The sequence below is a fragment of the Sinocyclocheilus rhinocerous genome, unplaced genomic scaffold (genome assembly GCF_001515625.1).
Source record: "Sinocyclocheilus rhinocerous isolate Xijiao unplaced genomic scaffold, SAMN03320098_v1.1 scaffold1595, whole genome shotgun sequence".
Lineage (NCBI taxonomy): Eukaryota > Metazoa > Chordata > Actinopteri > Cypriniformes > Cyprinidae > Sinocyclocheilus > Sinocyclocheilus rhinocerous.
The window spans coordinates 697,877-711,437 of record NW_015655715.1 but is presented as its reverse complement, the minus strand read 5'-3'; the positions used below and the strand labels follow the sequence as shown (position 1 = coordinate 711,437).

Below are 13,561 nucleotides of genomic sequence, written 5' to 3'. Positions count from 1 at the left end.
TATTAGAATGATTTCTGAAGGATCATGTGACACTGAAGACTGGAGTAATGACGCTGAAAATTTACCTATGTATGATCACATGAATAAATTACATTTTAAAATCTATTCAAATAGAAAGCAATTTTAAATAGTAAAAATATTTCAAAATGTTACTGTTTTTGCTGTATTTTGGATCAAATAAATGCAGGCTTGGTGAGCAGACGAGAATTCTCGAAAACATTAAAAATCTTACTGTTCAAAATCTTTTGACTGGTAGTGTATGTTAGCCTATAGGTTGAAGTTAAAGATATTAATATTAATTAGGGGAGTCTGAGACTATTATTTGACCGTGATTTCACATTTCTTGTTTGTATGAAGGCTAAATACAAATAAAAGGTGAACATTAATTTATTTGTGCTGTTTTTTTTTTCTAAAATATTATATGGTTTTATATGAGGTGTCATAGACTTGGGAAATTAATTTTTCATAAGTTTGTATGCACAGACATCTGTTGTGGGCATTCTTGGCAGTTTTTACGACGCTTTTTTTTTAATAGTGTTAATATCGATATCGGAATTATATCGTATCGACCGAAATTAAGAAATATATCGTGATATTATTTTGGCCATATCGTCCAGCCCTACTGTACGCATATAAGTGTTTATTTCCAAAAATAAATTATACTTTGGTCTTTAAGGCCCAGATACTCGATTTTTGGTCTTTCAAAGTACTCCATTGACAGTGAGGCTTTAGTTTACTGCAAAAGATAGAAAAATTGCTTGCAGTGTTAAATTTTCACCTCAGACAAGAACAAGATGAAGGCTTTATGCTTCTTTTATTAATAAAGAATAAATGAAGTCACCTTCAAAAGTAGTCAAACAATAACATAAAACCACCCACTCCAAACAAATCTGCAGCAGGCAGACATATGATTCCCTTTTACAGACAAACGTGAAACATGACTACATTTTCGTGTTGACATAAGTGCAGAGACTACAAAAAGGTACAAGCAGTGGAGACAAACTATTATTAGTATGACAATCACAATATTTACACATAAATAGAGACGGAAAGAAAGATTTACATAAACTATTTATATAAGTGATTCTGGAGAATAAATATGGCAGGCGGACCGCAACAACTCTTTTGACTTTTAGAAATCAATACCCCTAAATCAACAATAAAAATCACTTCTAAAAGTACGCACAAATGTAAGGCCGTGTTTAAACCAGTGCATTTCCACTTAAATGCAACAGCTAGATGTGTATAGCTTTATAAAAGCTGAAAACTAGATTAGTTTAGATTAGGGCCTGTCTTGCAAAACATTAAGAAATACTTTCAGTGGTTAATAACAGTGTAAATACTCTACCCCTCTAATAAAAATCAGAACATGTCAGTTATAAATGCCTCTTCAAGGTTAATTAAATGTGCCCAGACATTGACATCAACACAAGCTGTACTTCATTTGGTGGGTTCTGGAGCTGCAAATTAAACCCAGGTGGGGGTCTTGGGCTGGAGGCGTCGGGCGGACGTGGTAGTAGTGTGGAAATTAATGACAACTCAGGATGCAAAGTTCAGAACAGGTGAGTTGTGGATCTGCTGAAGGTATGATACTTCCTCTCGAAGGCGGAGGACAGGTTGATCATCGATGGGGAATGAACAGCCTGGAAAAAGAAAATGGAAGAGAGAAATGCAATTTAGCGATGAAAGGACAGTTTCAGGGTTATTCTAGGTTATTTCCATTCCAGTCTGTAATTAGTTTAAGACTCAAGAGTGCTCAATTGTACGTGGTGGAAGTGTTACCCTTTGGTGCATTTTCATACCCAGAAGACCTTGTTAAAGGATTTAATGCAGCGTCTTGCAAGTGTTGGTTAAAGCTGTAATGCACTTAGGGCTCTTTGTACAAACTATTCACACTGGAGTCTAGGAGTGGGCGTTGTGAGCAAAAAAATTAATAAAAATAAAATAAATAAATTCATTGAGCAGCCGCGTTCAGTTTTTAATTGCAGTGTCTGTTCTTTTACTGAACTAAATGATTTTTATTTTTATAAAAAATCAAAATGACGGTGGGGGTCGGTGACGCGGTGGGCAAGTGACGTAACCGGTGTTGTGGCTTAACACCGGTATCACCGTCAACACCGTCTATCGCGGCAAGCCTAGCATTAATATGAAAACTATTTCAAATTATGTAACATGAATAATAATAATAAAAAAACGACTCAAAACAGCAAAACTAACATTATAAAAACTGATAAATCTAACCCTAAATTCTGATTAGATGAGCCCAACAAGTTGTAAAGTAGCTGAGAATTGAACAAAATGAATTGAATTTGCACATGAACTGAATACTGTAATAATGCGTCAAGTTGACATTTCTACAGTCACATGGAATCAGTGATACTTTGTTTTTTAATTGTCTTTTAAAGAAAAATGTCCTTTAAAGTAAATGAATGACAAAATATTGATTATAAGACTGAAGTTAGTGTGGTTTATATTGTTATAGAATTTGGCAACAAACATTTCACACAAAAACGTGTCAAACTATTACAGATAAAACTGTGGGGGGAAAAAGTATAAACATTAACCCATGAAATATTATAAATTCATACCTGTCAATATTTTGGAATAATTAAGATTTTATACATTTTATATATAAACTTTTTTTTTTCTACAATTATTTGCATAAACATTCTGCATTGTAAGTGCATTAATATCTGTTACTTTTCTTAGATTTCCATCAAGTTTATTGTAATTATTTAACTGTCATAATCATTTACATCTAGACTTCACTATCAAAATCCTTTTTTCAACCAATATTTTATCTGTAAATTTGTTAAAAATAATAACACTTCATGGTATTGAGAATCACGCTGCCCATCCCTGCTGAAGCCTACAAAACTACAGCTAATCTTCATGGATTTAGGGTAGGAACTAATCATTAAATAGTGTTGAGATTTTCTCTTTTGACCAAAAGCCAGTGCTTAGCCTTTTTTAAATCGCAAGTGTTCTCGCAGAAGCCTGAGGTTCACAGGTTTTTGTGAGTGTTTATTCAAAGGAGTGAGAAAAGGCGAGGAGAGAAATCTGTGTTAATGATATTGGCTTTACAAGCTCGCTGTGGTAAGAATGCACACGGTTGACCCTTTTTAAGTGTTCACCCTTCAGAACCGACAGTGTTACCCAAAGGAGTGTTAACCTCCATGCAGAGGATAATACTGTATTCTTCCCTTTAAACAGAGATGTGAAGGTGAAAAGAAGGTTAGCAAACCACAAACCCAATTTATTTTGTTTTACTCTTAATGTGCTCACAGATGTAACGAGCACCAGGCTGCTTTCACACATGCACAACAATAATCCTATTATTTAGCATTGCTTAATAAGAATTAAGGTGGCCTTGAACTTGAATTGCCTTGATTGTGCTAAACGCACACACTCCAGTATACAGATTATAGTTTATGGGATCAAATTAGAAATAGGAGATTAAATCATGGTCATCAGCTACTTTACAGCTGTCGCGCCCATAGATCATGCCAACATGATCTCGTAACAGTATCCCAGTAAAAATATGAGATTTATGGAAAAAAGAAAAATCACATTGCCACAGTAACAATTACGTCTTTATTATAAGAACCGTCATTATACTGAGAATCATGGAACTATAAAAGCATCTGAGATGTCACATTTCACCCCGCATAAATGATCTGAGGTCTGCGTTTAAGGGGCTCTTCACCTGTATTGTTACGTCACACTTCTTTTTTGTTGGAACAAAGCAAAAAATTAAACTTGTATTCAATGAAAATCTTAACTTTATCAGAATAAGTTGGATTTTTTTTGAGTGAACAAATTCTATTCTTTTTTTTTTTAACTCATGTCATACATGCATGACATTTTTTCTTCCATGAAACACAAAAGGTGATATTTTAACACACTTTTCCATCGAATGAAAGTGAATGCGGAATGAATTTTGAAATGGGGAAATATTATAAAACTGTTTCATATGACTCTTATGCAACAGTTAAAATTATATATATAATAAGTAATATAATAATTCTGAGCATGAAACAAAAATTTGAGCATGATACACAAAATTTAAGGGTTGATATTGTTAACTAAAACTATTTAAAAAAAATTTGGTAACACTTTCTATGAAGCCGTATTTATAATACATTATAAGGGTATTCTTAAGGCATTATAATGAATGCATAATGTATTATTAAAAAAACTTATAATATGTTATATCAAATCATAACAACAGTTATAATATAATACATTATAACTATGAGAAATATAATCCATTGTAAAAGTGGATGCAACGTGTTCATTGTGTTATAAATCATCATACTCTTAAAAGCTATAACCACAAATAAGTAAATATTATAATATAATAAAAATGTTATTATGAATATTCATGAGATGATACAACATATAAGGTTTTTTTATAATGCATTATGCATTTATTATAATGCCTTAAGAATACCCTTATAATGTATTATAAATACGGGCTTCATAAAAAGTGTTACCAAAAAATCATTAATTTAAATAAAGCTGAAATGAAATAAAATTTAATTATTAGATGAAAAGATAAAACTAAACTTATTTTTAGTTAGTTGCCAAAGCAACATTAAATTTTTTTTTTAAGTTGAAGTACTAAAAAAAAAATACTAAAATTAAAACTTAAAATATAAAAATAAAAGCTGATTTATAATATTAACAAATACTAGCTAATTTATAATATTAACAAATACTAACATTTTATGCAAATAATACTAAAATAAAGCAACAAGTCAAATTTGAAGACATGACATTAATATGATGTGGCCTGTCATCATTTGCCACATGATGCACATTCAACATTTACAACGTGGCAAGTGTCAATATGAAAAATACAAATGAGATTATAGCTACTGTGTATAAGTTGGGTGAGGATAAGTTAACAACGGACAAAATTTCAGTCAAGTTACTATTATGGAGATTTATGTCATTTGATGACAGTCTGGATCCCCATTCACTTTCATGATGGGAAAAATAGTGCATTACTAATACATTTCTCAACATTACAGTAAATTACATAGAGGAGCCAGCATGAGGGTGAGGAAATTACCATTTAAATTTTGAAGAGAATTATCCCTCTTGAACCAGTCCTCAGGTCATCTATAATTGAGTGCCACCATAGCCCATCTGTGCGGTAGTGAGTTAGTGTTAACACCGTCCCCAGATGTGAGTTAGTAAAAGTCACAGTGAGTCAAAGAGGCAGAACTGCTGTGCTCACATTCAAGAGTCCTACAGGAGGGTCTCCCGCCGCGGGGACCCAGGGAACCTGTGCTGCGGCTCAGGGGGTGCCAACAGCTCTCGGCACTGAGCTACGGGCTGGGCCGCTGGGAGGGACAGGATGGATGGTCTGAGCTGGGTTTTGGGAGCTGCTGGTTTATCAGCCTTCTCTGGACTGCACGGAGTGCGGACACACACCGGGACCCTGCGCCACGGGGCATGGTCCAGAGAGTTTGACCGCTGAACCACTGCGCTTTTAATAGAGTCCGTCAGACTGAACGTAGAGGCAGAACGAGACATCTACACTCGCACGGAGGGAAGAGAAAGAGAGAGAGTGCATTAACCTCATCTTGCACCGCCTTTTCATTGCACGCCCTCACAATCACTCACTTTAAAATTGAAAGAGGAAGAGAAAAATTTGAGCGTGAAGGTAGGGATTTCTCAAATATTTAGCAGTGCATGAATCACCTTAATGGAAAAGGTAAAAATATCCCTTTTCAAATGGAGCAAAGAGCTCAAGACCCCTGATGCTGAAGGAAAGAAAAGCATGAGTGAATGACCAAGGCAACCTGTAAGTCCTCTGATAGGGAAATGCAATCCAACCGAATTGGCAAGTAATACTGCAAAGGTTCAGCTGTAGAAAATGAGATTAAAATGTGCAATTTGACTGGATGAGAGACTTGAATTTATGTAAATGCCTGTTTACACCAAGTGCCATGTGACTAAATCACACACAAGTATGAAATATCTGAACAATTTATGTGCCAAATTATTCTCAGCAGTTCAATGAAAAGCCATTGTGCTCTGAAAAAAAAAAAAGGTGTCTGAATAAAAGATGGCTCATTGTAGTTTAATATTTCGGATTCAAGGCTTATTCACATCAAAAGTGAAAATTTAAGTGAAAACATTTTGAGTGGAAACAATGCACTCCCTATGGACATATTCACAAATAACAAAATTACTTTTTTTTTTTTCTCCATCAAGCAACACACCTGTTTTCAGCATTGATAATATAAGAAATGTTTCTTGAGCACCAAATCATATATGAGAAATATATATATTAGGGGTGTAACGGTACAAGTATTCGTTTCGAAAATGTTCGGTACGGGTCTTTCGGTTCAGTACGCATGTGTACCGAACAAATACAGCATTGTTTTAACCACTGCACAAGTAAAACTTCATTGGAAACTTCCAGTTATATATTGTTATTTTTGATAAGAAACAGTTTCATCTTTCAAATTATGTCCTTTTTTTCAGGAAATTCAAACAATAAATGTCGTTTTGACGCTCTTTGATGTGCGCGACAGATCGCTGTATAAAGGCCTCAGTTCAAACGGCAGCACGATCATCCCTTCCTCTTTACTATAGTTATAGCATGAAATAACCATGAAAGAACATCTCATGCCTCACACAATCACTCAATCAGCATTTCAACCGTGGAAACACGTCAATAAAACAGCTTGTAAACAAAACGTCACACAAAATAATGTTCTTTTTAGCAGCATCATATGACCCCTTTAACTCGAGAAGAGCATTTCGCAAAATATTAGACTTTATACTCATTATATTTTACTTTACCTGTTAGTGATGTCTTAATTATTTAATGTTTAAATAAATCTGTTATGAAAACGTTATGAGAGCCACTGTGTAAATGATTATATGTCAACAAATACAATTTTTATAATTTAGAAGTTTATTTAAAAACGGCATTATGTGCAATTTACATGTTTACATACTTTTTTTTCTTTTTTTTTTTAAAGTTGAGTGCTGATTATTATGTTTAAAAATAAATAGTAATTAAATTTAAGTTTGGGCTCTGTTGTTAATTGTAACCTTATAGTTGGCATAAGCTGACGTAGATTTTTATCCCTAAGAAAATTAAAATTGTAATTTGTTCAGTAAACCACTGTTTAATAATAAAAAAAGCAATTTTAGTTTCCCCCCTGCTGTACCGAAATCATACCGAACCGTGACGTCAAAACCAAGGTATGTACCGAACCGTCATGTTTGTGTACCATTACACTCCTAATATATATATATATACACACACACACTTGCGCCCTTTTATTTAAGCAGTCAACACCAATGATACTAGTCGCATTTCAATACCAGCTGTTATTTTGCAGCAGTTTATATTTTCAAATTTAACTAAATTATTATTATTACTGTTACTGTCTTTTAAATGTACATATTTTTATAAATAATATATACATTACATTAAAATCAAACGGTTATATTTAATTTTAGATCAAAATAGCAATACTTTATTGAAAAACAGTAAATATATATTTTAAAAAAGTCCAATCGCAGCTGCTGATATTCAGAACAGCACGCTTGCTCATGTGATATTTCTACGAAAAAATTTATTGAAAATGCCCACTGTATGCAGAAACATACAGATTAAAAAAAAGATTAAAAAAAGAGGGGAAAAAACAAAAACAAACATTTTTCTCACTCTCCTTATATCGCTTGAATAGATGCCAAGCTTCAGCTTTTTTTGCTTTATTCTTATATATTTATTTTTGCCCTTGAAGGAGCACATAAATGCATCATTTGTTGTTGTGCATGTTTTCTAAACAATGTGATTACGGCTTACTTAAAGGTGAGTGCATTATTCATGCATCGTCGACAGGTGTGTGTCTTTCATTCGTATTGTACAGTAAGAAAGTTATTTCCCTTAACCAGGAAATTAACGTTCTTAGAATTGACAAGACAGTTGACCCTGAGAGGTCAAGTAAATATCTACAGCGGATCTAAAATATTCATAATTAATTATAACTAGTTATGATTAATTATTCATATTTCCCATGAGCTGATTCGTTACAGTTAGATCAGTAGATTTGTGAGAATAAATCGACAGACTGTGTGGAAAAGAGAAGAAAATGTGTGTGTGGACTCACAGCCAGTGTGGAGCTGCTGGACATTCGGCCCATGTGATCGGCATCTGGGCCAGGACTCCTCTCATCTGGGGTACCGTTGGCCATAAACGCCCTCTGAAGCACACGCTTGGGGGTTTTAGTGAAAGAAAAAGCTCTCGTGACCTAAAACACAAACATGCACAATTAGTCTGTTTTCTACAAAGTTTCTTTGTTTTAACCACTGGGTTAAAAACAGTTACTTTATGATGCAATTCTCAAGAAAGCCTCCTGAACATTGACAGCATGCATGCGCATCGTGTCATTTTCAATTGTTTCAAGTTCCTCTCCCTACCTTCTTTGATGTTTTTTTGATGGCCCTGGATGCTCGGCTGAGCGTGCTGTCCATGTCCTTTGTGCTCACTTGGACGGAGTCAGGATCGGTGCCCTGAATGAGATCTTCCTGTTTAAGACACGTAAAATTAAATAAATACACAGCGATACTGCTGGCCTGTCAAAATGCAAAGAGAAGCGTCACTGTTCAGCCTTCCAAACAGCTGGGGCTTCTTGATATTCACAGGAGCAGAGATCGAAAGTGGCCGTATTTCACACCGGTGACGTGTGGATAGGTTGCCACCTCATGGCCATTGGGAGAACTGCAGGCCAGGCCGAAACGCATTTAGCCACAGGGTTTGGTCTGGATGTTTAATTATATAGGGAAATACATGCATCTGTCTGCCTGCGTCAATTACGTGCCCCGTTTTGGAAGGCCTGGGCAGAACCTGCGGTTCTGCAGCATGAAGATAAAGACGTCTGCATCTGAAGTGTAAAGTTAAAGTACAATTCCACTCTTAATTAAATTAATTTGCCTTCCAGTTTAACCACACAGGAGCATCTAATAGGATTAGCCAACACCAAAAGGCCCACACAAACCTCCTAATTTATAACCACAATAAAAAGAAAGCAGAGCTAATAAAATAAATAATTGAGTTCTGTTCCAGACCTGAGAGGGATGATCGGAGGAGAAAGTGGCCATGTTTCATGTGTGTGTGTCCGCTCACCGCATCAGCTCGGCAAATCGTGTTGGCCACTTGACGACAGAGTGTTTTGAGCCAGGTGGATTTGAGGGTGTCTTCGGCCGTCAGCTGGAAACTGAATAACAGGTTCTCCTGTTCTGTAGGAGGACGTACCACCAGGGCGAAGGCGTTCTGACACTCTGAGAGAGAGATAAACACAAATACATGTGAGAAAATGTGAGGTCAGGGATGTGACCTAGACTAACCGGTGGAGTTTGTGCTAAAATTTCAGCTGGCCACTAGCATAAAATTATGCTCTTTATTAGGGCTGCACGATAAATTGCATGCGATATTTAATGTGCATCTTGTCAGTAAAGCCGCTTCTGTAATCAGCGGTAAATCTCCATCACGTGCGTGCTTTCACATGAAGCAGCATTTACTACACAGAGCCGTTGTTCACAGACAAGCTGCGCAAAACCACTTTCATATATGATACCCTACTCTTTATAAGACATTGTTTCAAATCAGTGTTTTGATCATCCTGTCAGGGTTTCTCATAATCTCATAATGACCAGCTGGCTGTACATTAACACTTACATTTTGAAATAAAGTATCTTTGTAAAGCATTTAATTCAAACATTTAAAAAACAATGCCTCTTACTACATGGTTAAAAAACATTTTGCGGTTGAATTAAAAAGAAAAAATAATCTAACTGAAAAATGTATTAAAACTTTTTTACAAATGTTGATTGGTTAGGGTCATTGAAGTCAACATAAAACAACATTCACACATTGTCTTTAATGTGTTTTCTTTCCAAGTGAAACAATATTCAGTTGGAAACAACGTGGGGCAGGAGTTCATTTTATCCATTGAGATTTGATGGAATCACCACAAGTGCACTACAGGAAATTAGTTGATTTGAAACATGAAATGGGTTCCAGTACAAGGAGCTGCTCTTGTGGAAGCACAGATCTGAATCTCAGTCAAATTTCCAGGCTTCAGAATGTGATCTTCATCAATAATGTGCTATTACGGTGTGAAATTATTGCCTTCCTGTGCCTTTAGCTCATCAAAATCCAGTAAAGTAGGACTGGGTGATATTAAATATTCACAATACATTCTAAATGATTCTGCTGGCAATATAAAACAATGCTGTGAATATTGCAAAGATTTTATTGGGCTTTTTATATGGCCATTGAATTTCCTAAAGACCATGGAATCAGATTAGTTTTGTGATTCTTCCATTTTCTTGTTTGGCAATAAAGTGCTAAGATTTGACTTTTTAACAGCATATCTGCTTAAGTCAATAGAATATATGCTGTTGGACCTGGCAAGTTTGATTCATTTCTGTGAATTGGTTTCAAAGAATCAATTCAAAAGTCTTATTCAATGATTTGTTTACATCCTCACTCAAAAATGTTCTTTGAAATGGTCATTTTCGTATAAAAACAAAAAGTGGATCCCATTGCAAAAAAAACAGAAAAATCCACATCCAGGCACTCACATCGCAAGCAAAGTAAAAAGCCTTTAATTATAAGTCAGGGCTACAGGGCTACAGTCATTTTCGTATGTTAATGCGAAATGCTTTAATAAAACTATATAGAGGTAAATATTGCAGTTTATTATGAATTGCCATGTTTGTATAATTGTGTCATTTTGAAGCGGTTTTAAACAAAAACAATTCTTACTAGAGCCCGACCGATATATCGTTTTGCCGATTTTATCAGCCGATATGAGCCTGTCGCAGATATATCGGTATCGGTGTATATGCCGGCGATATGCCACCGATATGATATTTGCGGTTAGTTACCAATATTTTTTTTCAGGACATAAAACGGGCGGTCAAAGTTGCGGTCGGGTGCCGACCAATCTGGTCAGTGGGCTACCAACGCGCAGAGTGCGGCGTTCGAGAGGGGGCCTCGAGCTGAAGGGATCCCCCGAATTTGGTGGAGATCCGCCACCGTGCTCGCGAGATAGTGACAGCCAACCCTTTCACTTCAGTAAGGAAGTCTCTTGTTCAGGCAGCAGCATTCGAGCGGCGTCTTAACTGTAAGTTGCTAACTAATTTGTGGCTTGAGTCTGTTGAATGGCGATTTAGCGCTAAGTTGGTGAGACGCAATGCTATTAAGCAGTGGTTCTTAATCCTGTTCCTCGCGACCCCCTTCTCTGCACATTTTGTATGTTTCTCTTATCACTCTTATCAGAGGTTTGTTCTATTCGACCGTAAGTGTGCCCGTTGCTCACTGGCTCTGAACGTGCTCGTAATCACGACTTCATAAGTGAGAAATAGGAAGTTTCCGATAGCACGTGAAGACAGCAGAGAAAGCACTCTCGCTCAGCACAGTGGAGTGCATCACATGTTGCATTCAAAGGGCATTAAAGTGCGCGAGACGTGAATTTAAATAGTATTTATTTACAGAGGTATATGTCACACATCTCTAGTAAGTTTCATCTGTGTGTTAGACAGTGGCGTAGCGCAAATCTATGAATGAATGTTCCGACGTGAAAAACTTTAACAGAATAAATTTGAATGGAATTTAATTGAAATAAAGTTGAATAAACTTCAATTTTACTGTTCAGTGCACTGATGTCAGACTCATTTTGGATAATAAAGTGTATTGTTAAATACCCTGCCTCCATTACATATCTTTGTCACGTCATTATAAGTGTTTCATCACCACATTTGAGTGATCATTGCAAAAACTGTTTATGTATATACTGCATTCTATATATAATACCAGTAAAACTGTTTATGTATATACTGCATTCTATATATAATACCAGTCAAAAGTTTGGACACACGAATGGGAAAGTGTCCAAACTTTTGACTGGTACTGTACTATAATATACACAAAGAATATCTAGAATATCCGTTTTTTACTCCCTAATATCCATATTGGCCCTCAAAAAACCATATCGGTCGGGCTCTAATTCTTACACTGCAATGTAAATGTAAATATAAATATATATATATATATACATATATATATACATACATATATACATACATATATATATATATATATATATATATATATATACATAGGAAGTTTCCGATAGCACGTGAAGACAGCAGAGAAAGCACTCTCGCTCAGCACAGTGGAGTGCATCTTTTTGTTAACTTTGTGGTTTATTATTTTGAGTCGTTTGGGACGCGGTGACACATGGCCCTCTCGCAATATATATACGCAATCGTGCTCAGGTATCAGAAGTTCCGCGCTCCGGCACGGTTAGCACTCCCACTCACTGATCTATATATAACTGAACCACACTCTGGCCCACCTCTTCCAACCGAGCCAGGGACGGCTAAACGAACCGCGCCCAAGCGCGGCACAGAGCGATCACACTAGTCAAACGAACGGGGCTTTGGGAGTCAAACGAACGGGGCTTTGGTGGTCAAACGTGCTTTGGCACGGTTAAGATTGCCTAGTGTGAGTACACCCTTATTCTCCCGCATCCCACACGAGTCTCTACCTGCCCGCACTCGTCCATCAAGTGTTGTCCCGCGCCACACTCTGCTGCGTTGGGTCCCGCGTGCAGTTCTCTACTCAGAAGGTGCCTGTTATAATGTTATGATCGAGGCTCTGGACTCTGAGCATAACTTGTTTTTCTATAACAAAATATAAATTATTTTCTATAAAAATGCTAATGCCCTGGCAGTGGCAAATAGCTTTGGTTTTATATTTAATTTGATTACATTAATGTTTAAGTTGAGATTTACAAGAAATATTTTAACTGCTACTATGTAAAAGGAATACTGCTGTAATAAAAAGCACCTTATATGTTTAAAGTGTTTGTAAACCAAATGTTATTGCACTTTTGTTCATATAGCAGTACTTTTAAATGAAGTGCACAATACACTACTTTTGAATTTATTATTGAATTTTGTGCATAATGCGATTAATCGTGATTAATCACAGAAAATCGTTAAAAATTTTATTTTTCATTAATCATTAAAAATTTTAATCGTTGCCCAGCACTAATATATACAAGCAAGCATGCATACATACATACATACATGCATACATACACACACACACACTAGGGATGGGAAGATTCCCCGATTTGCTCGGTGCATCGGCATAAAAAGTTAACGATACGATGCATCGGTTTAAAAAGTGTGTATCGGCTACAAGTCTGCATTTGTATCGTGATGCATCGTTTCTAACATATTTGGATCTGTAAAAAACGATTTATATATAATTACTAGTGGATGCGTGGATTATTTAGAAAGTGACCAATAATCTGTGATCTATGTATTTGTTTTTCAAGCGCGCTCTCTCATCACCGCTGCTGCGTGAATATGACAATCACAACACCACGGAGACCCGAGAAAAAACTGGGATTAAAGTCCAAAACCTGACTTGAAATAACCTAACAAATCAATCAGGGCTAAAGCGGTTCCATAAACGACAAATTAAGTTCACACAATCTCACTAATTTGT

The 13,561-nt window shown here is 35.9% G+C and overlaps 1 protein-coding gene across 1 annotated transcript in view; it reads right to left on the bottom strand.

Moving 5' to 3' along the window:
* Positions 1-797: 797 nt before the first annotated feature.
* The window catches only part of LOC107718889 (protein ECT2-like), a 36,652-nt gene continuing 23,888 nt past the window's right edge, over positions 798-13,561 (bottom strand). The window contains exons 22-25 of the mRNA XM_016526140.1: positions 9,161-9,315; positions 8,455-8,562; positions 8,145-8,285; positions 798-1,643 (exon numbers count right to left, since the gene is read on the bottom strand). Of these exons, the coding sequence (XP_016381626.1) occupies positions 1,554-1,643; positions 8,145-8,285; positions 8,455-8,562; positions 9,161-9,315 (494 nt within the window). The 3' untranslated portion in view covers positions 798-1,553. The remainder of the gene's footprint in view (positions 1,644-8,144; positions 8,286-8,454; positions 8,563-9,160; positions 9,316-13,561) is intronic.